Source organism: Ranitomeya imitator, chromosome 2, assembly GCF_032444005.1.
Source record: "Ranitomeya imitator isolate aRanImi1 chromosome 2, aRanImi1.pri, whole genome shotgun sequence".
In the NCBI taxonomy this organism is placed as follows: Eukaryota; Metazoa; Chordata; class Amphibia; order Anura; family Dendrobatidae; genus Ranitomeya; species Ranitomeya imitator.
This window is the reverse complement of record NC_091283.1, coordinates 592,609,905-592,637,143: the sequence shown is the minus strand read 5'-3', so window position 1 is coordinate 592,637,143 and position 27,239 is coordinate 592,609,905. Positions and strand designations below refer to the sequence as shown.

Below are 27,239 nucleotides of genomic sequence, written 5' to 3'. Positions count from 1 at the left end.
CTCACCAGCACCACCCTGGTAACTCGTAGAGCGCCATTTCATTGCGATTAAAACATCATTTTTGAGGCTTAGCTGCACTTCTTCATGTATACACAAAGTTTTAAAGCAGAATAACCCAACATTTGCATCTATATTTGGTCATGTCCGATTCCCTTTGTCAGTGTCCAAACCATTAAATAGCCCTTTGCTCTAAATATCGCTCTTACGACATTACATCTTGGAAAATTAGTTGGTTACAGATTGACCTGGATTGCAACCCTATATTGGTACACCTTTGATGGAACAGCACTCTCTTGTGGGATCAACATATTGTTCTCTGCAGTATATGTCATATATGTTGTTCATTTTCTTATTTATGTTTTTTTTTTTAATTCTAATCATGATAAAAATGTAATAATATTTCGATATACAAAACGTATTTGTGATTAATACTAGATGGAGGGCGGTAATGTCATGATGGGGGCAGGCTTTGCAGCGTTGAGAATCTCCCGCCCCCCCATTGGCTCACCCACCTATCCACTCCTCTCTTTCCCCATGTGCTGACTTCACCCATCTGTGCTCTCTTCTTTGACCTGTCTATCCCATGTGCTATCCCCCTATCTATCTCTCTCCTTCCTGTGTTCTCTCCTCATGTGCTTTCCTGCTTTCTCCCCCATCTCCTGTCTTCTCCTCTCATGTCATCTCTTCTTTGACCTGTGTACCCCTTGTGCTCTCCCCCTTTTCTGCTCTCTCTCCACCACTGTGCTGTACCACAGCAGAAGATTGCAGATGATACATTTTGTGAGGTAAAATATTGTTTAAAAACAGTCGGTGAAATATTTTACCTGACAAAAGAAATCCTCTGTGATCCCCTGCTGTAATGTCAGTATTGTCTTTTGCTTCCTCCCCTTCCCAGGAGATGTGGTATGCTCCATACACGGTCAGACACAGACAATTTTTAAAATGAACTTTCATTCATGGGAAAACCCCGTTAATGTGACCGGCTTCCTCTGCCTGTAGACACATCGTGCATCTGCTGCGGGATCAGCCGAATGATTCACAGTGCCTACGCAGAATTCGTGCAGGTGCAGTAAATCAGACCACCTCCATCTTTGTGCAGACAGATAGCAGCAGTCACATTAAAACTGCACATACACTCCTCCTGTACAAAGATGGCGGTGGTCAGTGAATCATTTGGCTGATCCCGGCAGCGGCGTGTTCACAACGGTGTTCCGCTGGTGGTACCGCGCAAGAGGCTGCATATACAGTGTGTGTGGTGCATACCCCGTATACAGTGTGTGGTGCGACTGTGTTCCGCAGGTGGTACTGCGCAAGAGGCTGGTACCACCAGCAGTTTCCAACTTCCACCGCTTGGAATTCTGGGATCCAGATACATCTGGACGGAACAGGATTTGAAAACATTACAAGGTATTTATTAAGAGATACATAGAGATATATTTATCTTTTTTCTGACCGGTATGTAATCCTTTAATTCTGTGGGCTCTGGTGCTGGTGGATGGTTCAGCTACCTGTGGGCTATGCCGCTGACACTGTTGCCCACAGATAAGATGACCGATATGCAGAGAATGTGCTTTTCACTAATAGGATAGAGGCACCGGACCAACAGAATTACTTGTGCGCATGTCTCCGACGCGAGTCTTAGCTGCCACGGCATCACTTCTGGTGCATGCTAGTGACGTGTGCGCGTCACTGGGGATTTCCCTGTGACCCGCACCGCCATGATGGCGCTGGGAATAATGCAGCACCCGGGACTCGTTTGTTCGGCCACATGCGCCGCCTCCAGTGAAATCTGTATGAGAGGGGTATATAAGGCTATATGCACACGTTGCGGATTAGGCTTAGGAATTTCTGGTGCGAAAACACACCTGCGGATTTGTCGCGGTTTTTGATGCGGTTTTCTTGCGGATTTGCTGCGTTTTTTTACCTCTGCAGTTTTCTATAATGGAATGGGTACAAAAACGCTGCAGATTCGCAAAAAAGAAGTGACATGCTACTTCTTGTAAACCCCAGCGTTTCCGCAGCGGATTTTCCGCAAAGTGTGCACAGCATTTTTTTTTTTCTCATTGATTTACATTGTACTGTAAATCAATTGCGGATCTGCAGCGTATCTGCACCTCAAAAAACGCTGCGGATCTGCAGAGAATCCGCAGCGTGTGCACATACCCTAAAAAGGACACTGGGGACACCTACATCATCTTGGCCCCCTGACAAAGCCGATGCAAAATGCACGTAGGGGCGCGTGTTACAATCGCAGTCATCAGTATGGGTAAGAACCAGCAATCACGTTGCGTGCTTTACCACTGTTAGGGTTTAAAAACTTGGCTGTTCACTGACCTTAGAAAATTAATGGCAATATATATTCTTCCCTATGTGGCAGAGGTGTAGCTAGGGTTTTGGTTCAGGGGGGTGGTGAAAGTTCTCAGTCTGACCCTAACCAGGTAACCTTGTTTACAAGTGGGTGACACCCCCTAATAGTGGAGGAGAACCTCAGCAGATGACTGCGCTGTTACTGAAAATAATCTCTATATAAAGACCAACATGGATATTACTGCCGTATGGTCAGTGGTAGATACCAGCCTTACAGAATATTATGAGATCACAGCACAGTTACAGATAATAACATACCGCTGACGTTTTTTATGATGGAATCGTTCATTTTTCCCGTCTTTGTCATCTGGCCCAGACCTGCTTTGAGAAACACGTGATGGTGTCTCCGCAGCTCCTCTGCAGTACATGCATTTGCATATTTGGGGGCAGTGTTCTGGATCACTGCATTGAGAAACACGTGATGGTGTCTCCGCGGTGTTGGATGTTTTGGTCTCCACGAGGTCAATCATCCGTGCCTTTATAATCTGGCCCAGACCGACATGACAACTTCTTCCAGCTACAACTCGTCTGCAGAGAATACAACAAAGACACATTTCACTTTTCATATTCCTGCCTCATCACCATCTATTCCCAACTGCACAAACTCCTCATCCTGCTGATACCCCAATACTGAGCCTCTGCTGCCGTATGTGTCCCTATTACTGCACCTGCTGTGTGGTTCACTGTGCCCTCCAAAATCTAAAGGACCCCTCTATAATATAGTAAGACAAGGTGCAAGTGCCCTAGAAAACAGTGCCCATGTTTTGCCGCACTGTAATGTCCTGTGTACCCCTTTGATAGTCACAGTAGCCTGAGTTCCCCTATAACAATAAGTGCCCACTTTACATTTAATAATGTACTGAGACAGCCCCCCTGTACAGTTCCTCTATACACAGTATGATGCCCCTTCACTTATAGTACCACCCACACAGTATACTGACCCCTTAGTAGCCTCCAAACTGTTTGATGGCTCCAACACTGTATGTGTATGGGCTCAGGGGCCCCATAGCGGCCGGCGGCAGAGCAGGGAGATCGATTCTCCCTGCTCTGCCGCAGAATGTAACTATCGGCACGCTGTGCACACCGTTACAGTAGCGTGGCTCCAGGTGGGCCCCCTCTGAGCACCAGGCCCGGGGCACCCACACCCTCTGCCCCCCCGGTAGCTATGCTACTGCTATGTCGTAATAGTGAATCTGTCATTTCTTAACTGCTTTTTGTATAATTAGTTGCACTTTATGTACTGTATGCACCTGATTGAAGATTATAGTTCTGTGCCCACCCCTCCTTTTTTTCCGTATTCATGCCTGTGGAGTGTCACCATATTTTTGGTGCACCATTGACTGGATTTGAACAGCTTAGTTATTGATGAAAATGTTAGGAGATATTCTGTAATGTTTTTCATTATCTACTTTGTCATTAAAAATTATACCTACAAGATACTACGTAAACTTTGGTGGTTGATATGCTCCGCGTTTCCATGTTCTACCATTAAATAGCTTTGAAACATTTCTATGTATTACAGTCAAATCCGAGAAAGCGGCCTGCAGACAGATGCTCCAGGACACTTGCCCTTCATCAGTGCTACTGGGTGAGATGCCTTTCACTATACATGGAGTCGGTATTCTCAGAATAAAGATCCATCTTGTGTAGGCTGTCCAACAGGCAATGTTACCTACAAGAGCTAGATCTTCTCATGGAAAACTAGCATTCCCCTAGGTATCTCTACTAGTCGACCATTACCCTGCACTAAACTGATGTGTACAAGAACCTAGAAATAGCTGTCTTCAGATGGTTATCTCCGGTTTGGTTGAAATTACTAGTCTCTAATGTTTTGCAGTTTGTCAGTATCAGATTGATAGTTCACGTTAAATACAAAACACTTACTGATGTGGAAATGGAAAAAACACCTGGCAAGGAAGTTTTCTCTATTCACACATTTCCACTAAGTCTTTGTCCTTATGTTTTGATTATTGAGCTTATTGGCAAGAGAATGAGGAAATCCACTGATACAGAAATAACATTGAGTTTGTAAGGCAAGTTCCTCATTCTTTAAATGTAAAGCATTAGAAGGTGAGGGCTTGTTTTTCTTCTTACCAACATCGTTTTGTTCTAAATAAGGGCTCGCGCACATTGGTGTGCTGCAGCTTGGAGTTGTTAAAGCTTTCCCCTAGATCAGGGATGTAAAACTGAAGTACACACAGGGACAAAATTAAAAGCTTGGACAAAGTCGCTGACCAACCTTGATATTTATTTAAAAAAAAAGTCTACAATTGAGAGAGTTTTTTTCCTTATCAAATATAATGAACATTTTCATATGGAAACAAATTAAAAGAGGTTGTCCCATGAACAATCCTCCACATGAACGGTACGATGACCCTACTAAAACCCCCATCCCATCATTTCCCCGAAAAAGTATGATGACCCCAACACAGTATGATTCCCCAATGGTAACCCCCACTTCGTGCTCCATACAGTATAATGAGCCCTACATAAAAACCTCGCCTTTAATCATTCCCCCACTTTTTCGGTCGCTGCAGTGCATCTTCTGATCCTCCACACTGCTCAACACACCGGGTGCGTTGTAATGATATCATTGCATTGGCTGTGCTGAGACGTCAAGCGTGGAGGAAGGGGGCCAAGGCCTGGGTCCCTGAGTGGAGAATAGGGGTAAGGGAGAAGCTGATGCATTTAAAACTTTTTTTTTTGCTCCCTTAAAGTGGTATACACCCTTTTACTTATTGTTTACACATAACTTTCTGGTGTTGACTCTGTCACCCATAGGGTCTTTTTGCTCAATACTGTTATATACTTCATTATTTAGTGGTTGTTACTTTATACTAATTGAGCATTAGACTGTGTGTGTATTTTTGTCTCCATTTACACTCATTCTTATATAGGAGCACCCATGCTTGGGTTGCACGTGCATTTTACCTTATATGCTGCTATTTTCTGCCATCCCTTCCACTATATTACAGGTGGACCCTGTGCTTTACACCTGCAAGAATCATTATCTGGCTTTGTTTCCAATTTGATTGCTACTATTTTCTTATGTGCTATATAGGTGTTGTTTGTGTTTTTAAATAGATTTGATACAATTTTATTCTGGGACTTTTTTGTATTTTTTTTTTTCTTTGTGTGGTTATACTCCATGAAGTTTCTTGTATTGGTGACTTTTGCTGTGGCTTTGTCGCCAAGCTTTTTTTTTTGTGTGTACTGTATATGTAAACTAGTGAGCAATTTCCAAATGGCAGAAACATGAGGTGGCTTCTTCTCAAATAGAATGAACATATGCGCAGCATGTTGTTTGACACTGCATTGCATTCTTTTTAGCATTTAAGTTTTAAAGCACTTTTTCAGATGGGTTCCTGTGCGGACCTGCCTAAAAGGGACGTCGTGTGCGCATACCCTTAGGGCCAGAATCTTGAGATTATATTTTCACTCTACAGTAACCAACATGCAGACCTGATATTGGGCATAAGAACAGGAGTGGATGGTAGTACCTAAAGGCTAGATAGTCTTGACCCAACACTTTAGAGTCAAGTACACTTCAGTGTAGTACAGTGATGTTTGCATTGGAGACCTCATGCCTTTTTATTGAAATCCTTGCATTAAAATGACTGTAAGATCTGCCTCATTACTGTTGTACTTAGCCTAGCTTGGATTAACACTAATACCACCTTAGGCCGGTTTCACACATCCTGATATTTCCGGTACCCGAGATGTCCGTGTGTACGTTTGTCACATCCGTGTGCTTATTCGTATGTACCATCCGGTTTTAACGGTAGCTGGAATATCAGGACGTGTGAAACCAGCCTTAGACATAGCTCCCAACCATCCAGGATTCCGTGGGACTTTCCCAATTTGAGGGCTCAGTCCCACCATGTCAGAGCTAAGTCTCTGCTTCTGATACTTACATCTTTCTCCAACATCATCTTCATTCCGTAGTTCCTCCTCTTCGGGGGTTAGAGGCTGCACTCTGCTCATTGCATATATTAAATTATATTGTTCACTTTTTCTCCATCCTGTGATTAGGTCTCCCCGGGACTCAAACTTGCATCTCTATGTTCACAATCTATTGCTCTACCTGTGAACACAGCCCAAAATGATTCAGATAGGATAATTTGGTAATCTTTACCTCTTTTGCAGGCAGGGACCCTAGACGCATGTTGTACATGATCATAGAGATACATTGTTATAGACAATTTATTTCTCTGGTCCCTGTATACTGAGCTTTTGTGTTCCTATAAAAGTAGTAAAAACAACCCTCGGCTCCTGCTCTGCTGCGAGCGCGAATCAAGTGTTGTGCTACTGTGCTCCGATTTTCTCGCATGGGAGGATCGGAGCACAGCTCAGGAGGAGACTGAGTAAGTAATTTCTCCATTTCCTCCTCCATCTGTCTCAGTGTATATAAGACTGTACTGGGATGACATAAGAGTGCAGTCTGATGTTTCATATGCACTCATCTATATATATAATCGTCTAAGGTCCACTTCCATCTGTTTGTCTGTCTGTCACGGAAATCCCAAGTCGCTGATTGGTCGTGCCCAGCCGGCCGCGACCAATCAGCGACATTCACAGTTCGCCCGCGAATTGGCCCCTCCCTACTCCCCTTCAGTCAGTGCCTCTTCCATACTCCCCTCCAGTCAGCGCCCACATAGCGTTTTAGCAGTCTGTTAAACGGACTGCGTTACACTGCGGCATAACGCGGTGTAACGCAGTCCGTTAACGCTGCCATTAACCCTGTTACCGAGCGCATCACCAGTGCATGCCATACTGGGCATGCGCTAGCGATATGCCGTCATTCTGTGATGGACCCGGAAACGCTGCCTGCAGCATTTCCGGGTCCGTCACCGCTTTTGACAAGTGTGACCAACTTTTTACTATTGAAGCTGCTTATGCAGCATCAACAGCAAAAAGATATAATGTTAAAAATAATAATAATAAAAAAAATCGTGATATTCTCACCTTCCGGCGTCCCCGGCAGCTTTTCCCGCTCCTTGCGATGCTCCGGTCCCAGTAATGCTTTGCGGTAATGACCCCAGATGAAGTAGCGGTCTCGCGAGACCGCTACATCATCACGGGTTATTGCCGCAAAGCATCACTGGGAACGGATCTGGCGGGAGCACTGCTAAAGGCCTGGGCTGGATCCGGGGGCCGCCGGAGGTGAGTATATAACTATTTTTTATTTTAATTCTTTTTTTTAACAAGGATACTACGTTGGGAGTGTTATATACTACGTGGGCAGTGTTATATGCGTTAGAATTGGGCCACCATCTAGTAGACTTATATGGGTGCGAGTGAGCAGAGTCTCGCTGCCAATTGAGCATGCCTAATCAACATGAGAAACTAATCGCAGCTCTGAGCTGCCCCATAGTATAACATTGGGCCGAGTGCTATGTGATGTTTTATCGGGTAGCACTCGGCCATGTCGTTTGGTAGTGTGACTCCGGCCTAAGGGTATGTTCACATTGGGCGTTTTTGCTGCGTTTTTTTAATACTAATTTTCAGCTGCTTTTTCCGGTACCAGCAAAGCCTATGAGATTTCAGAAATCTCATGCACACACTTTTTTTTTTTATCATCATGATTTTGTGCTTTGCAGCATTTTTCACCCATTGACTTGAATGGATGGTGAAAACGCTGCAAATACGCAGGATGGCTTTTTTTGCAGCGTATTTGCTGCATAAAGGCTCATGCCCACTTGCGATGAAATCGGATGACTGCAATTCGATAAAAAATCGGATTGAATTCGGATCAATGTTATTCTATGATTATGTCTTCATCTGTGTTTTTTTTCCAGATCAGATGACAATCGGACTGGGAAAAAAAAATTGCAGCATGCTGCGATTGTAATCAGAAATCGGATTGTATCCCACAATAGAAGTCAATGGGTGCGAGAAAAAAATCGCACTCGCACCATGCGAGTGCAGTCTGATTTTTATGCATCGGTGTCCTTTGAAAAGCTGGCACTTCATATGCGGCTACTGTAAAATCACACTGACAGGTTAGAATATATAATATATATCTTTTATATTTCATAGAGAGATGGAAGAATAGCTGGGAATTCATTTGTCGGCTTCTGTGTAATCACTGCAGGAGCCGACAGGATAGAAGAGATGGTTTACATAAAGTAAATAGATGCAGAATAGGTAGATATATAATGTCAGGGACCAATCCAATTAGTAGTGTGTGTGTGTGTGTGTGTGTGTGTGCGCAAATTAGGGGACATGTATGTAATTAATAAAAGATTATTTTTTTGGGGGGAAAAAATGGCGTGGGCTCCCGCGCAATTTTCAGAACTAGCAGAGGGAAAGCCAGCGCCTGGGGGCTGATATTATTAGCCTACAAAGGGACCATGGTTAAAACATCAGCTCCCAGCCGCCTCAGAAAAGGCGCATCTCTAAAGGTACCGTCACACTCAGCAACTTTGCAACGGGAACGACAAGGATCCGTGACGTTGCAGGGTCCTGGATAGCGATCTCGTTGTGTTTGACACGCAGCAGTGATCTGGATCCCGCTGTGCCATCGCTGGTCGGAGATAGAAGTCCAGAACTTTATTTCGTCGTCAGGTCGGCATGTATCATCATGTTTGACATCAAAAGCAACGATGCCAGCAACGTTTTACATGGAGCTAACAACCAGCTACAACGATAAGTGAGTCGCCGTTACGTCACTGGATCGCTCCTGCATCGTTCTGGAGCTGCTGTGTTTGACGTCTCTACAGCGACCTAAACAGCGACGCTGCAGCGATCGGCTCGTTGTCTATATCGCTGCAGCGTCGCTGAGTGTGACGGTACCTTAAGATTCTGGCACTTAGCCTTTCTCATCCCACTTGGCCTGGGTTGATGTCACCTTTGTATTGTAAGGGGACGTCAAGCTCACAGCTTAGTAATGGCGAGGTGTCAATAAGACACCTATCTATTACTAATCCTATATTTGTTACATGTTAAATAAAGACACAACCAGGATAAAGTCTTAATGAAATAAAACACAACACAGTTTTGCCATTTTATTGTTGCTTCTAATCCATGCGAATCCCTCAATCTCCTGTAATAAAAATAACAAAATCAACAATATGCCATACCTGCCCGTTGTGTCCCACGCTGTAATCCATATCTGGGGTATATACAGTTTTCAACCAAGACAGTGCCAAGATGCAACCAGCGCAGCTTCAGTGACTAGCGGTGCTGTCACTGTGCATGGCAGCGCAGCAAACACCCCTTCTGATCTGCGGTGAAACCATCCCCGCCAGTCAGAGAGCCGCAGGTCCCACGCTGTCAAAAGACCATGTCAGCCAGCAGCTGTGACTGAAGATATGAAGTTTACCTCCAGTCACTGGTGTCAGCTGATAGGACTACTGCTCACATCATCCGACACCTGATGCCGCTAATAACAGTGAGGGAAGGAGGGGCTGATGGGAGTATTCATCAGCAGCTCCTGCATTGTAAATAAATAATAATAAATAAAAACCCGCATAGGTTCCCCCATATTTTTGATAACCAGCCAGGCAAAACTCACAGCTGGGGGCAACCCTCAGCTGTCAGCATTAGCAAGGCTGCTTATTAGGAATAGAAGGGTCCCCATGCTGCTTTTTTCTTTAAAGAAGTTAGAAGTTGGCCAGGCATCCGCCAAAACTGCTCAGATTGGCACGATCGATGATCAATTGATCGCGCCATTCGCATGGCACAGCCACGGTGTTACCGCTCTGTTCCCTGCTGGTACCTGCCCCGATCGGTGCTGTAATAGCACCGATCCTAGGCCATTGCCTAGAACAGGCCTATCAAGGCCTGCAGCTGCTGATTGGCGCGATCGATTACATCGATCACCGGGCACAGCAGTGATGTGACCACTCTGTGCCCTGCTGGTGACCTGCCAGCGCCCTGCCTAGGATTGGAGCTGTGAGCTCTGAACCTAGGCTGGTGCCTAGCAACACCAGCGTCACCAGGGCCACCTCTGATTGGTGTAATCAATGTGATCATCGATCCCACCAATGACAGGTCACAGCAGCGGTGTGACTGCTCTGTGACTGCACTGCAGGAATCCTCACACTAGCTAATGATTCCTGCAGAGCTGTCATATTGCCAGATCTCCTCCTGTGCTGGGCATTGTGGTGCCACAGAAGCCTGTGACACCACCATTCCTGCAGAAGAAAGAAGGCAGAGGAAAGAAGGCAGAAGAGAGACTACAAGTGTTGATCCCTGCCCGATCTCTTTATCCACCCCAATCCTCCCCCTTTGTGCTGCCTCTGTGTGCACATTTAGCAGCCGCCGAGCGTTGATTGGTGACGCAGTTCACCAATCAACACTTATGCTCGCTTTTCTTTTTCACCCCCCTCTGTGCGCACATCCAGCAGCCGCCGAACTTTGCTAAGTGACGCAGTTCACTTATCAGAGCTCGTGCCTGCCGTTATACACTTTTCTTTTCACAGGCATTTTTCTTCCTATTTTCTTTTAGCTTTTTCTTTTCAGACAAGTTAGCACCAATCACTATTCCCCCCCCTCCCCCACACACACACAGTTATAAATCAAGTACACACAATTAACAACTAATTTATATGCTTATCAATTTTTGCCACAAAACCCCGGTTCACCATTTTCTAACTGATCTCCTGTAGACACAGTTGAAATGATGCAGTTTTGGGGCCTTGTGTTTCATATGGGGATCCTAAATAAGCCAGAACTTTGGCAATGTTGGAGTGTTGATATTTTATTCAACACTCCAATGTTCCGAATGGTCTTGGCCCGGATGCATTTTGAGGCCATCCACAAATTCCTGCATTATACCGATAATGCACAGTGTCCCGCACGAGATGACCCCAACTTTGACTGTCTGTTCAAAGTTCGGCCAGTCATCGAACACTTCAACAAAAAGTTTGCTGAAGTGTACGTGCCGCAAAGGGACATCTGTGTGGATGAGTCCTTAGTTCATTTTAAGGGAAGGCTCAGATTCCATCAGTAACTGCTCAGCAAGAGGGCCAGGTATGGAATCAAACTGTGTAAGCTGTTTGAGAGTACCTTAGGGTACACCCACAGCTTTAGAGATTACGAAGGAAAGGACACCAGGATTGAACCCCCTGAGTGTCCCCTTGTCCTGGGAGTGAGTGGGAAAATTGTGTGGGATTTGGTGCACCCACTGCTGGATAAAGGTTATCACCTCTACACTGATAACTTTTATTCCAGCATCCCACTCTTCAAATTCCTTTCTGCGCGTGGTACTGCAGCTTGCGGTACTATCTGCAAAAATCAGAGAGGCCTCCCGAAAACGCTACTTCTCCAACCGTACAGTGTATTGAGAAAGGCCAAGGTGTGGTACAAAAAGCTGTCCATGCACATAGTACAAATGACAGTGCTCAACGCTTTCCTGCTGTCACAATGTGCATGCCACACCAATACGTAGTGGTTAAGCCCCTGATATTTGGCACTCTGGAAGGAGCGGGCCCCAGTACTTTCGGTACTGAAGGTGCTCGTATCGTACCAGGCCAGCATTTCCAGGGGGTGGTCCCGCCAACTGACAGAAAAGGTGAGCTGCAAAAAAGGTGCTGAGTGTTTTACAAAAGGGGAATACGCAAGGACACCATTTATCAATGCTACACCTGCCCCAACAAACCTGGCCTGTGTATGAAAGATTGCTTCAAATTGTACCACACCTCCATGCACTAATAATTTACTGTATATACTTGAGTATAAGCCAAGACCCCTAATTTTGCCACAAAAAGTGGGAAAACTTAATGACTCGAGTATAAGCCTAGGGTGGGAAATGCAGCCGCGACTGGTAAATTTCAAAAATAAAAATAGATACCAATAAAAGTAAAATTGAGACATCACTAGGTTAAATGTTTTTGAATATCCATATTGAATCAGGAGCCCCATATAATGCTCCATAAAGATCATGATGGGCCCCATAAGATGCTCCATAATAAAATATGCCCCATATAATGCTCCACAAAGTTAAGGTTTGGCCCCATAAGATGCTTCATACAAAAATGTCCCATATAATACTGCACTAAGGTTGATTATGGCCCCATAAGATGCTCCATAGAAACATTTGCCCCATATAATGTTGCATAAAGGATGATTATGGCCCCCAGATGCTCCATAGAAACATTTGCCCCATATGCTGCTTCTGTGATTAAAAAAAAGACATACTCACCTCTTGTCCTGAGCAGGCGGGGACACCGGCACTTGCGATATTCACCTGTCCCTGTTCCACCACTGCTCACCACTCCGTCTTCTGCGTCCTCTGCAGTGACTGTTCAGGCAGAGGGTGGCACGCACACTAAATACATCATTGCGCCCTATGACCTGAACGTCATAGCCAGAGAACGCAGAAGACAGAGCGGCGCGCAGCCGTGGAACGGGGACATGTGAATATCGGAATGCTCACCCTCCCTGTCATACTCACCTTCTCCTAGTGCGGTCCCTGGCAGCTTCTAACTGACAGATGGTCTCCGGGTGCCTGCAGCTTCTTCCTATGTTCAGCGGTCACATCGTACCGCTCGTTAAAGTAATGAATATGCGCTCCTCCCCTATGGGAGTGGAGTGGAGTCGCGTCCATATTCATTACTTTTATGAGCGGTACCAGGTGACCACTGAACACAGGAAGAGCTGTGGGCGCCGGAGAAGCAGGGACGTGCAGAGATGCGCTGAGTATGATTTGACAGCTCCCGCTCCCCCTCCCCCGCCGACCCCCTGGGACAATGATTCGAGTATAAGCCGAGCTGGGCACTTTCAGACTAAAAAAAAATGGGCTGAAAATCTCGGCTTATACTCGAGTATATATGGTACTTAGATTTACAGGAAACGTTAAAGTAGGTAAGTTCCTTGGGGGTCTAGTTTCCAAAATGATGTCACTTGTTTTTTTTGTTTTTTTTTACTGTTTAGGTACATCAGGGGCTCTGCAAATAGAACATGGTGCCCACAGACCATTCCATCAGTCTGAATTTCAAAATGTTACTACTTCTCTTCCGAGCCCCGACGTGTGCCCAAACAGTAGTTTTCTCCCACATATGGGGTACCAGCCTACTCAGGACAAATTGGACAACAACTTTTGGGGTCCAATTTCTCCTGTTACCCTTGGGAAAATTAAAACATTAGGGACTAAAAGATCATTTTTGTGGGCAAAAAATAGGATTTTTATTTTCATGCCCGGTCATTATAAACTTTATAGAAACTTGATTCAGGCTCACCCAGTTGCTCTATGCTCATCCACCTGTGGCTGACACTGGCCTCGCCCTGGCCTCACATCAAAGAAACTAGAAAAATTGGAGTCCGGCTCAACAGGGCTGGATTTTCGTTTTCTTTTTCAAAAGAAAATATAGTGCATACAAAAGAAAAATTTACATGGTCGACATAACCCAGTCAACGCGTTTTGACAGCATTAGGCAGTCTTACTCATGACTCCATGACCATGTAAATTTTTCAAATATAGTGCATACAAAAGAAAAATTTACATGGTGGACATGACCCAGTCGACGCGTTTTGACTGCACTAGGCAGTCTTACTCATGACTCATTGACCATGTAAATTTTTCATTTGTATGCCCTATATTTTCTTTTGAAAAAGAAAATGAAAAGGAAAATCCAGTCCTGTTGAGCCGGACTCCAATTTTTTCTATTATAAACTTTAGTGAAACACTTGGGGGTTCAAAGTTCTCACCACACATCTAGATAAGTTCCTTAGGGGGTCTAGTTTCCAAAATGGGGTCACTTGTGGGGGGGTTCTACTGTTTAGGCACATCAGGGGCTCTGCAAATGGAACATGACGCCTTCAGACAATTCCATCAAAGTCTGCATTTCTATACGGCACTCCTTCCCTTCCGTGCCCTGCCGTGCGCCCAAACAGTGGTTCCTCCCCACATATGGGGTATCGTATCGGCATACTCAGGACAAATTGGAAAACAACTATTGGGGTCCAATTTCTCCTGTTATCCTTGGTAAAATAAATTGGGGACTAAACGATCATGTTTGTGGAAAGTGATTTTTTTATTTTCACGCCTGGGCGTTTATAAACTTTAGTGATACATTTGGGGGTTCAAAGTGCTCACCAGACATCTAAGTTCCTTATGGGGTCTAGTTTCCAAAATGGGGTCACTTGTGGGGGGTTTCCACCGTTTAGGCACATCAGGGGCTCGCCAAATGTGACATGGTGTCCGATCTCAATTCCCTTCCGAGCCCTGCCGTGCACCCAAACAGTGGTTTTTCCACACATATGGGGTATCGGCATACTCAGAAAAAATTGTACAACAACTTTATCTGTACATTTTCTCCTTTTACTCTTGTTAAAATAAAAACAAATGTTGCTAAAAGATCATTTTTGTGACAAGAAGTTGTGTTCATTTTTTCCTTCCACGTTGCTTCTGCTCCTGTGAAACACCTGTTTAATAAACTTCTTGAATGTGGTTTTGATCAGCTTGAGGGGTGCAGTTTTTCGAATGGTGTAACTTTTGGGTATTTTATGCCATATAGACCCCTCAAAGTGACTCCAAATGTGAGGTAATCCCTTTTTTGTAAATTGTGTTGTAGAGCTGAGAAATCGCTGGTCAACTTTTAACCCTTAACTTCCTAACGAAAAAAATGTTGGTTCCAAAATTGTGCTGATGTAAAGTAGACATGTAGGAAATTTAATAACTGTTTTGTGTGACACATTTCTCCGTTTTAAGGGCATAAACATTCAAAGTTTGAAAATTGCCAAATTTTTGCCAAATTTTCGTTTTTTACACAAATAAACGAAAGTTATATCAAATAAATTTTACCACTATCATGAAGTACAATATGTCACGAGAAAACGTTATCAGAATCGCCAAGATCCGTTAAAGCTTTCCAGAGTTATTACCTCATAAAGGGACAGTGGTCAGAATTGTAAGAATTGGCCCGGTCATTAACGTGCAAACCACCCTCGTGAGTAAAGGGGTTAATCTTTTTTTTTTTCTCCAATCCTCTACATGACTGCACCACAGGAAGTTGCCTCCCCATCCTAATTTGGGACAGGAAACAGAGGATACATAGTCCCTCCCCACCTCCTATCCCCAGTGTTTTTCCTGTCCCAAAGATATGAAGAGGTTACCTGTGGGATGCTGTGGCCAGTGAGCAGTTACCTTGAAGTTTACATGTCGTTAAAGCCAGGCTGCGGAGGTCCATTGTGCGGCTTTACTCCTCGTGCAACTCCCGCTTCTTCGGGAGCAGGACCTCACCACTATTCTGCAATTCAGGGTAATGCTGGGGTACTCTCGTAGCTCCTCACCTGGTCTTCCACCTTTTCTTATGTCTCTGGCTACTAGAGCCAAGTCTTTAAGAAGAGATCCTTTTGTCCATCACAGGCCAAAGCCATACAGTACAGAGGGAAAGGTAAATCTGGACTACCCTAAAGGATGAAGAGGATAGAATATTTTCCAGAACCAGCAACAAGAAAGGCAATGATGCCAGGTATGTCGGAGGCAGAATCACAATTTTTTTTTTTTTCTTCTCGCAGTGGCAATAAATCTCGTTGGAGCAAAAATCAAATTTTCCATTTATCCTCCCCGGAGCTTTGAAATAACATCTTTATCATCTCCAAAACTACAAGAGATCCTGATATCATGGCTTCAGAACCTTCAAGAGTTAGAAGTAATATCTCCAGTTCCAGTGACAAAACAGGGCTGTGGCCACTATCCTTACCTATTCCAAATGAAAAAGCCAACAAAGGCTTACAGAAAAATCTTTAACCTAAAATGTCAGAACCACCATGATACGTATAGAAAATTCAAGATGGAATCTATAAGATCCACGGTCAAACTGATGAGGAAGTACGCATCCTCAAGATCGATTCTATCACATTCCCAGACATCCATCTTATCAGAGATTTTCTGAGATTTGCAGTCATACAAGGGCAAAAGATCCATCATTACCAATTCAATGTCCTTTCTTTTGGGATTTCTTCAGCTCCTGTTTGCCATCACTTCTGCCATAATTTTTGTATTCATAAGAAAGTAAAACAATTGTGTTGTCCCCTACTTAAAGGATTTCTTAATGGTCCCCTCTGTTCCACAACTCAAAGAACATCTGCAGACAACTCTCCAGATTCTGGCATCTCTAGGAAGGCTTGCGAATCAGGAAAACTCAGGCGTGGATCCTTCCACCAAGATGATTTTCCTGGAAATTCTTTGATACCCAAAAGCAGACCTCTTTTCTACCAAAGAAAAAGCAATTGCAGTTAAGATCAAGGATCTTAACTCTGAACAAATGGAAGCGGGTCTCTATAAAGGTTGCTATGCCGATCCTGGGGTCCATGACATGTCCATACCCTTTCTCACTCGGACAGATCTTCAGGTTCTCTCAACAACCGAATCGGCATGCTGTAACGAGTAAAGGTGTCCCTGAGCTGGTGGCTCTGTCTGGAGAATTTGACAAAATGAACATCTTTTGACACCAGTGTGGACTGATGCTAGCAAGAGAGCTTTGGGAGCCTTCCCGGGAACCTGGCCATACAAGATTGCCAGTCAGTATTCAAACTTGAGGGTTGAAAGCCATTGAAGAGGCCCTCAAGGCAGCATAATCTCTGCTTCGGGGGGCTCACCAGGTTATTCCGACAACGTGACTACAATGGCCCACCTGAGACATCAAGGGAATACGAGATACCGAGATATGAAAATTTTGGTGAGCATCTTCTCCTGGACAGAAAATCACCTCCTGACTTTGTCAGCTCTCCACTTAAGAGGTTCCGATTGCATAAACACAGATTTTTTTAAACCGAAGGGATATACATCCCTGCAAATGGAGTCTGAATACAGATATTTTCCAGAAGTTTGGGTTGTCCAGAGTCAGATCTTTTTTCTAATTACCAAAATGCAAAAGTAAAACAATACTTTTTTCCTGGATCCAAAAGACACTTCAGCAGCGGTAGACACATTGGCCCACCCTTGGAAGGTCCAGCTCGCTTATGTGTTTCTTCCGATCCCCCTTGCTGACAAGATCACCACAGAAAATCAGAGCAGAAGGTATCAAGACTATCCTTATGGCATCTATCTGACCAGAAAGGGGATGGTTCAGGACGCTAAACAGCCTGAAGCTAGAGGGTCCGCTGGTCCTTCCTCCGGTCCATGACTTCCTGCAACAGGGTCTGATCTATCATCCGATTTTCCCCCCCCCCAAAAAAAAAAAAAAAAAAAACTGATAATGTGTGCAAACTGTAAAGTGCTGCGGAATATGTTAGCACCATATAAAAATAAAGAGTTTTTATAATATGTCTAGCTGCCTGGCTTCTGAAACCTCAATCCTAAAAGCTATAGGCCTCTCAGAAGGATTGATTCATGCCCTCCAGAAACAGAGTAAGCAGATAGCTTAGATGGAATTTGCAAACATTTCAAATACCTTCAGGTTATGTTATAGGCCTCTTCCTCTGGATCCTATTTATCTGGGTATTGCCAGTCTATATGAATGGCTTGTTAAAGGGGATAAAACCTAGTACTCGCAAAGTCTAGGTGTCAGCCTTAAGCTCCTATTTTGATAGAAATCTGGCATATCAGCGATGGAGAAGGAGATTTATGACAACAGCCTCTTGAATACACCCAAGAACATCCAATAGAATACCATTTTGGGATTTGAATATTGTACTTAGGCCGGAGTCGCACTACAGCGAGATACGGCCGAGTCTCGCAGGTTAAAAACAAGCTCTGGCACAGACACTCCGGAGCAGAGCGTGCGGCTCCATGTATTGCTATGTGGCCGCACGCTCCGCTCTGGAGTGCCGGCGCCAGAGCTTGGTTTTAACCTGCGAGACTCGGCCATATCTCGCTGTGTGTGATCTCGGCCTCAATGCTATAACCATGCTTCCCTTTGAACTGATTCCTCAGTACACATAAGCTGTCATGCAAAGTTGCATTCGTAGTCGCCATAACAGCTAGAAGAATTGGTGAAATCCAAGCCCTCTCTATCAGAGATCCCTATCTAAAAATCCTAGAGGATAGGTTGGTACTCCATCTAGACCCATAATCCTTGCCTAAATTGACAAGACTTCCATATGTCTCAGCAGATAATACTCCCTTCCTTTTGTCAAAATTCATCAACAAGAGAAAAATCCCATGCTTTGGATGTCTGGATAACCTTATTGTTACCTGCAACAGACAGACCAGGAGAAAAGATCAGGATCTTTTTGTACAATACTGTGGAGCCAACAAAGGCAAGAAGTTCTCAAAAATGTATTGGCAAATTTGGATTAAGAAAGCAATCTGTGAATCATATAAGAGCCAGACTAAAAGCTCATTCCACTAGAGCCATGTCTGTGTCCTGGGCTGAGAGGTCTAGCTCTAGCTCCTCAATCAAGCAGATTTGCAGAGCCGCTACCTGATCCTCGGGCCACATGTTCTCAAAACATTATAGGCTAGATTTGATGTCAAATAGGTATTTAGCCTTTATTGGTCATTTCTGATTTCAGATCCTTGGTGACAATTCCTTATATCCATCATTTTAATGCCTAAAGTGATTTATCACACCGCTTTTCTCAGTCTTGGATTTCATTTACACGTGTGCCTATTTTTACATCTGTGTAAAAGGACCGTCCTTCTCTAATGTATCATCTATTTTTATGCTTTTTTTTTTTTTTTCTTCATCCATTTTAAAAACTGAAGCAGGTACATGGTCTGAACTGTTTTTTTTTCCCATTGACACTTGGCAATGGATAAATTAACAATTGATGGAAAACTGAAGTAAAAAGCATTTTCTGTTTTTCTTCCTTGCTTAAAGGGCATCAATCACCCCAATACTGAAATCAAACCATTTATACATTCATATAGGGGACTTTAAATATGATACTACATGTGTAGTATCATAAATCCATAAATCTGCTGGAGACCAGGCCTGTTGTCCTCGACTGAGGTGCCAGCTCTCAAAATCAATTCCACTATGAATGAGCGAGGGCATCAGCGATTAGATTTTTAACTCCTGTCCTACACTCGTCCAGAACCCACATGTTTAGTATAAAGTCCAGCAAATCCAACTGTTGTAAAAACCTTCACCACTGGCGATGACGATAATGAATTTATCACCACTGCTGTTCCTTCAAGATCACACTGAAATTGTATTTTTTTGTTCTCCACCCTGTCACCTCGCACTGACAAAGCGACAACAATTGGAAATATATGGAGTATGATAAGGCTTAATGTCAAGTCCTGATTTATCCAGAACCGAGGTCACGTGCCCGCCAACCAACCACCCTAAAAATACAAACCAAAACCGTACTGCTCTGCAATGTCAACAAAAAAGACCAAAACTTCAGCGCTCACCACTACCTCTATCCGAACTGACTTGCCATTGTATGATTCCAGAAAAAATGCCAAAACCCTTAAATCCTCTTGTAATTCCTTCCGAAGCCTGACAAAATGGACAGGAGACTTTATGCCCTCTATCGCCAATGCCAAAGCTGACAAAAAGTTCTACTCATAGGCATGATTCTGCACGCAAAGATCAATTTTCAATAGCCTTCTGTAATCCACTCATCCTAGACACTTCAGCCAGGAGATCCGCAACTTTCTGTATGGGCAATCTACACTCCATGACCATTGTATCAATCACAATTCCCAAAAAACTCAATTAAGTGACCGACCCTGCTGTCTTATCAGCCGCTAAAGAAAAGCCAAATTTCTTGACCAAACTTTCCGTTGAGTAATAAGATGGATCAATTGGATGCCTGAGCCGAACCAATGAAGAAGAAATTAAGTAATGGATGCAAGAATTTAAACCCGACACTTCCTTAACCACCCATTCTAAAAATGTGCTAAATGCTTCAAAGTAAGCACATCACATGGGAACACAACAGTCAATGAAAAACCCTCCATCCCGAAAAACAACCCAATAAATGCATGTTATCTGGATGCACCAGCAATAATCTGTAATCTGAATGCTGCCTCTGTCGGTCTTTTCCATCAAACCCTCTTTTCCGCAAAACCATACCCATTCAATTGCCGCATCAAGAGAAGTGTATGTCACAGATCATAACTCTGGATCTATCCCATTGTTCACTGAAAAATCCTTAGGAAAAAACAAACAGTGGTTTAACCTAAATTTCCTTGGCTCCTTTTTTGGAGCCACACCAAGTGGCAAAACCGTTAGATTGAAGGGGAGCCGCAACAAAAAATCCTGCCATTCTGCCCATTGCCACCTCCTTGTTCAATTTTTCAAAAAGAACATCAGGGAATTGAAGTGCTGATTTTAAATTCCAAGTAATTAACCTGACCTTAGTGTCAAAAAAGGGATTAGAAAACCATTCCTAAATCATGCTTCAACAAATAGGCCGGCCCTTTATTGGGATGCCCAGCCTATTAGGAGCCGTCACGCTCAGCCATAAGGCAATATCTTTATGGTCCCAGCGAATACTGGATCACATCTCCTTACGTTGACGAAACTGTTCGTCATATCTAAGACAATCTTGGCAGCCATATACCCCGTACACCTCCCCGATTGCATCCATGTAACAGAACAGACCCAAACTATTCTCGGGACCCTTTTCAACTATCGCGCTAGCCAAGATAGCAAACGTCTGTAACAAATTAGTAAAAGTTCTGCGAATTAACCGATGTCTCCTCTTTTCCTGGTCTTCCTTCTTTGACTCGTACCTTCTTTGACTCGTACTTTCTAGCCCTATCAAGATTAAAACGCTCCAGTAGTAAGAGAGAAAATTTCTGCATACTCTCCTATCCAAATTTTCTCTCACCTCTGGTTTTAAATGAGTCCCTAACGGACCCTCCAAACATGCATATACCTCCCCCTTTTTGTGCATCAGCTAAACATACACAGTCTTCCTTATTTCCTTCCTTATCCTCCCCAGTTGATTGCTCTGAAAGACAACTCAGAACCCGCCGAATTGGATGTTGTAGCACCCACACCTACACCTGATATTTCTGAAACCTGTGTACCACCACTAAACCCACCAGACCTGATAACCGTACCTAAGCTCCCCAACCATGCAGTGGATGGAGATGCCCCTCCCTTTTGCCCCCAGAACACAATATCCTAGCCAAATCCCTCAGTCTGTGCAACATTAACCCCATGCCCCCACTATATGCCTCCAGAAACAACATCCTGATTCCTAATTTCATTGGAAGTTAACAAAGGAGTGAAAGGAAGTATTTGTGATGTTTCACCTAGCTGCCTGGGTGCTGTGTTCCTAGAAGCTGGAAATCCAGACTCCTGTAGCTGGTTACCTCGACTAGAGATGAGCGAAATTGATCAGGTCAGGGCTTATTTGGCAAACAATAGCGCTTACCGAATAACCTGCAGAGGGAACCCGGCTTCCTGGATCGCTATGGCTGATGAGCTGTTCGGTTCCGCAGCTGCATCTGTCACAGCTGTGTGACAGTCATGACACATGCATGGAGAGCCTGTGTATTGTGACTGTCACACAGCCGCGACACATGCAGCTGCGGAGCCTAACAGCTGATCAGCCGGCGCGCTCCAGGAAGCCAGGTTCCCGCTGCAGCTTATTCGGTAAGCACTATAGCTTGCCGAATAAGCCCTGATCCGATCAAATAAGCTCATCTCTAACCTTGACCTGATCTTTCCATAAGCTAATCCTCAGCCCCACCAGGTCCCCACCATTTTGGGTAGGGTTTCATGAGCCGACATCCCTTTGGCCAGTGGATTGCTGATGACACTTTGGGGCCCTGCCAGGTCTCTGGAGACATCTGTCCTGGGGCTCCTGAAACTCTGTGGCCTGTCGGCAACAATGGCCGTTACCACCGCTCTGCATGCAGAGTCGGCCGACTGGTGCCCGTGTATCCCAGGACCCCCTGGTGCTGCCTCTGACATGTAATTGGAACCAGCCTGATGCTGCTCGCATGTATGTAGTCCCCCTGCCTCAATGGGCAACATTGCCACGTTGAGGGTGGAGCCAGCCAACTGCTGCTCATCAGACCCACCATGCAGAGGAGGTGCCCGGTAAGACGCCCGTCCTCTTACCTGGTCAGACTGCTGAAGCCAAGCGGGTCCTCTCCCGGACAGGACACCTTCGCTCACGACACCTCGTGCATTGCTGTGGATGGAGGGGAGGCTGACTCCTTCTTTTATGCATGCCCCTATGGACAGGAGGATTCCTCCCAGATCTACAGCGATAAGCCACTGGCCAGTGACCCTTGCCTCGCTCTGATATGGCACCAGACCAGAGGGGTGACAATGGGACTCTGGCACACAAGAGGCCGTGTCTTACACGGCTGGTGTCCTTCCTGAAGTGGCTGGGAAGTCCCAGCCCCAGCACCCTGCAGCACGCTTTGAACAGGGGTCTGAAGCCAATCATCTGCTCTGTGCATGCCTGCTGCGCTCCTGTTGCAATAAGTGGTCAACAGTCTCCATCAGCATCAGACTGGAGTAGCTTAGGCCCACCAGAGAACATCATTCTAAGGGCCCACCATGCTTAAGGGGTACTAGCTGCAGAGTCTTCCCTTAGCTTCCATCTAGTCAAGCACCCTTATCTGCAGCAGATAATTTTTGGTAAACAAGACAAGTGCTGCCGAGAACAATGATATTCTATAAGAACAGAGATATTATTATTTAGACATGTGCCACATACACACTAGACATGACACATACGCACCAGTCACATGCTAGACACAGGATACATACACGAGACACACACCAGTCACACGCTAGACACATGACGCACTCACACAGCATACAAACACCAGTCACACACTAGACACAAGATTAGAGATGAGCAAACCCTTGGATGTTCGGGTCCGGCTGAACAGTTAAAAATGAGTCCAGGTTCGGGTACAGAACAGTACCCGGACCCATTCACTTGAATGAGGGGCCCAAACATCCAGTGTTTACCACTCTGTGAGGTGCAAGACAGCGCAGCAAACACTGCTTTTGATCGGCGGTAAAATCATCCCCGCCAGTCAGACAGCTGAGGTCCACACGCTGTCAAATGATGTGAGCCCGCAGCTGTTATCGGAGGTATAAAGCTTACCTCCGGTCACTGGCATCAGCTAACCTCATCGAGGTTACGGCAGGTCACTGAGGCTGTGTTCCCAGCTGGGCCCCTTAACTGCGATGACCTTGGTGAGATCCCTACTGGCACAGTGAAAAAGTCCCACTGTGCAGAGGTGAGTTCACCGCAGTTCACTTTGAGTAATTTCTATTGGTGAACTCGGCAATGTACCAAGATGATTTTTATCACTCCCCCATTCTCCACACAGCCTGTGATCACCCTCCTTTTCCACAAAGCTCATCATCCCCCCTTCTCCACACAGCCCCTCATCATCCCCCCTTCTCCACACAGCCCCTCATCATCCCTCCTTCTCCACACAGCCTCAGCATCCCCCCTTCTCCACACAGCCCCTCATCATCCCTCCTTCTCCACACAGCCTCATCATCCCTTCTCCACACAGAGCCTCATCATCCCTTCTCCACACAGCTCCTCATCATCCCCCCTTCTCCACACAGCCCCTCATCATCCCCCCTTCTCCACACAGCCTCAGCATCCCCCCTTCTCCACACAGCCTCAGCATCCCCCCTTCTCCACACAGCCCCTCATCATCCCTCCTTCTCCACACAGCCTCATCATCCCTTCTCCACACAGAGCCTCATCATCCCTTCTCCACACAGCCCCTCATCATCCCCCCCTTCTCCACACAGCCCCTCATCATCCCCCCCCTTCTCCACACAGACCCTCATCATCCCTCCTCTACACAGCCTCCTCATCATCCCTCCTTCTCCACACAGCTCCTCATCACTCCCCCTTTTCCACACAGCCCTTCATCATCCCCCTTTTTCACACAGCCCCTCATCATGACCCTTTTTTCATGCAGCCCGTCATTCTCATCTCTCCTTCTCCACACAGCCCCTCATCATCTTCCCTATACAAACCCCACTCAAGTTACATCAACCCTTTCCAAAATACATCCTCTCACCACTCAATGAATCCTGGGTCTTCATTCCTATTTGTTCAAGGGTCCTTTGTGCAGCCCCTCAGTCCTCTCCTAACACAGTTCCATTGTGCAGCCCTTCGGTCCTCTCCTCACGGGGCTCCATGGTGCAGCCTCTCATTTCATTCCTCTGCAGCAGCCTCAGAACAACGCTGCTTCCTGATCCCTGGTCTGATGGAGGCCCCGCCTCTTCCGGTGAATCATGCCATTGCCCATTTGCCCTAAAAAAAATCAACTCCGCTCTAGAGGCTCTGTGCTGTGTGCAGTCTCACAGCCTGTGGCTCTGTGCTGTGCATGGTGTGCTATTCCACACCCATTGCCGGCCGTCTGCACTGCTCAGCAACAAGTGATGTGAGGTGAGCGCTTTCTCATCATCTGCTGCTGCCACTTCTATTGATCTCATTCAGCACGCCACAGCTGATGAGAAAGCATTCACATCACTTGTTGCTGTGCAGTGCAGACGGCTGGCACCTGGTATGGAATAACGAACTCACTGCTGGGTGCACACAATCCTAATACAGGGCAGAGCAGGCACTAATGAATGAGGCAGGAGTCTGCTGCTGGTGAGGGGGAGGGCCCACTGGGAGGCGGGCCCACCGGAGGATTCTCCGATCTCCCGGTGGGCCAGTCCCACCCTGGTCTCCATAATGCTAGTGCAGATAACAGCAGATTCTAACACTTGCTAATTGACACCTAGGCAATTGGCTATCCCTTATATACTCTCCCCTTCTACTTCTGACCCCTCCTCTCTCCTGATCTGTCCCATCCCCAATCCTTTTCTTTATTAACCCCAATCTTCATAACTGTCCAGCTCCCTCTATTCCCACTTTAACCTCATCATGTTGGCCTTCCTTTAAAGCCAGAAGCTCAGTATGGCCTCTCTCGAGCATACTCTGATAACACGTTGTCTGAGCACGCACACTCATCACTAAAATCGACTGGTTCAGCCTACAATTTGTGTATGGAGACACCGGCTGACTGATGATCGGGAAAGCTATCGATTGGGCTTGTGTGATTCAGACTGTCAATTACATTGCTCTCCTGGAGATAAGACGCCAGCCAACGTATCAGCCTGTGGCTTTTCTCATAGAGCACACAAGGGTGCTCAGCTGAGCGACAGCTCCTGTGTATGGGGAAACCTGGTAAAGTGTTCACATTTTCGACAGTACCACCGCCATGGAGAATAAGCATTACGCACTTCACTATTAATTTAATTGGATTTTTGTGTAATATAAGGATATGCTGGGTGCTTCAGGGCCAATAGGAGCAGGTATTCACATTCAGCACCCTTGTTAAATTTTAAAATTCCTCAGTAGGAGATTTAAATATTGTCTCCCATCCTAGACAACTTTAATCTTCTGCTTTGGCTACTTATGGACAACGTCTTTCTATATCTTGGGAACCACACCTTTTTGTTAACATATGGTATAGTATATCAGGTTACATAAGGAATATAGCAATGCCAGTTCAGCGTAGTGATTAATTATAGGCCTAGCCCTTGGGCACAGCTATATATAGGCATAGCTGGGTAGATCCGTCTGTTGTATGCCACAGCATACTGGCTATGTGGGTCGTGACTATGTACATTACAACATAATTAATCCCTTATACTCCCACTGATCGGTGACACGTATGAAGGCACTACAAGATTGTGACATATTTTCTTGCACAAATATTTAGGTATCTTGATGACACATTTAATAGTTTAGTGCCAGGCTATTCTTGAGTATACAGATGTAGGTTTGGAAGCTCATCCATGATTTCTACATGCTTGCGGACGAATACCAGGCCAGGTAGCAAAATGCCGATTGTGAATGGCCAGTGCGTTTTCAGTTGAGCTTTCTTACATTTTGTAGCATATACCTATTGGAACACTTTTTTAAATTATTTATAAAGGTCATTCATACCTGATTTGGACCATTATATGACAATGTCATCTTTTATTGAGGATCTCGATTCTAAAAGCCAATTATGTCAATGCCTTCCCATTTAAAGAGTCAGGATGACATAAAAAAACAAGCTTCTCTAAGTCCAGCTTGTTGTCACTGACATGACACGGGGCATGACTATATAGAACAGTGGTCCCCAACCTTTTTGACTTTGAGAGAGCGTCACAGGCGATATTCAACTTACCCTCCTCCCCTTTCCCCTATTACAGGTATAGCGACAACCAAAGCTTTTCTGCAGAAATCGCCCAAAGCCATATACCATGATCCAGGGGGTCCTACAATGCCCTCATGCAGTATTCTCTCATCAAGCACTCACAACACACTGCCACATGAAGCATCTCCGCTGATGGGTAGTATCATCCTGCCACCAGCATATCATACTTAAAAGGAACCTGTCAACAGGTTTGGCCGACAAAAGATACGGCCATCACCTTTCAGGGCTTATACACAGCATTCTATAATGCGGTATATAAGCCCCCGATCTGACCTGTAAGAGAAGAAAAATAACTTTTATTATACTCGCCTGCGGTGCTGTCTGGTCCGATGGGTGTCGCTCTTCCTGGTCCGGCGCTTCCCATGTTATTGCGATGCTGTTCTCCTGCTTGCTTCATGTGGATGACGAGTCCCTGCGTCATCCACAAAGGCTCCCCAGAATCTCTCTCCTGTGCAGGCGTACATATCTGCCCTGTTGAGGGCAGAGCAAAGTCCTGCTGAGTGCAGGCACTGGGCCTCTCCCGGCGCCTGTGCATTGCAGGGAGGCGTCATCCACATGAAGCAAGCAGGAGGACGGGGATAGTAAAAAGATGGGAGGCGCCGGACCAAGAAGAGCGACACCCATCGGAGCAGACCACCCAGCAGGTGAGTATAAGAAGTTATTTTTATTCCCTTACAGGTCGGATCAGGGGCTTATATACAGCATTATAGAATGCTGTATATAAGCCCTGAAAGGGGTGGCCGTAACTCATATCGGCCAAACCTGGTGACAGGTTCCCTTTAAATGATCTCTAACCATCTTAGACCACCAGATCTGCATTGTT

General features: G+C 45.3%; 1 protein-coding gene across 2 annotated transcripts in view; it reads left to right on the top strand.

Moving 5' to 3' along the window:
• Positions 1 to 27,239, top strand: part of ARHGAP40 (Rho GTPase activating protein 40) — a 137,848-nt gene that overhangs the window by 4,311 nt on the left and 106,298 nt on the right. Inside the window, exon 2 of one of the 2 annotated variants that reach the window (XM_069752335.1) lies at positions 3,890 to 3,955. The exons of the other annotated variant lie outside the window; for it this stretch is intronic. Coding sequence (XP_069608436.1) covers positions 3,890 to 3,955 — 66 coding nt within the window. The remainder of the gene's footprint in view (positions 1 to 3,889; positions 3,956 to 27,239) is intronic. 2 annotated transcript variants of the gene reach the window in all.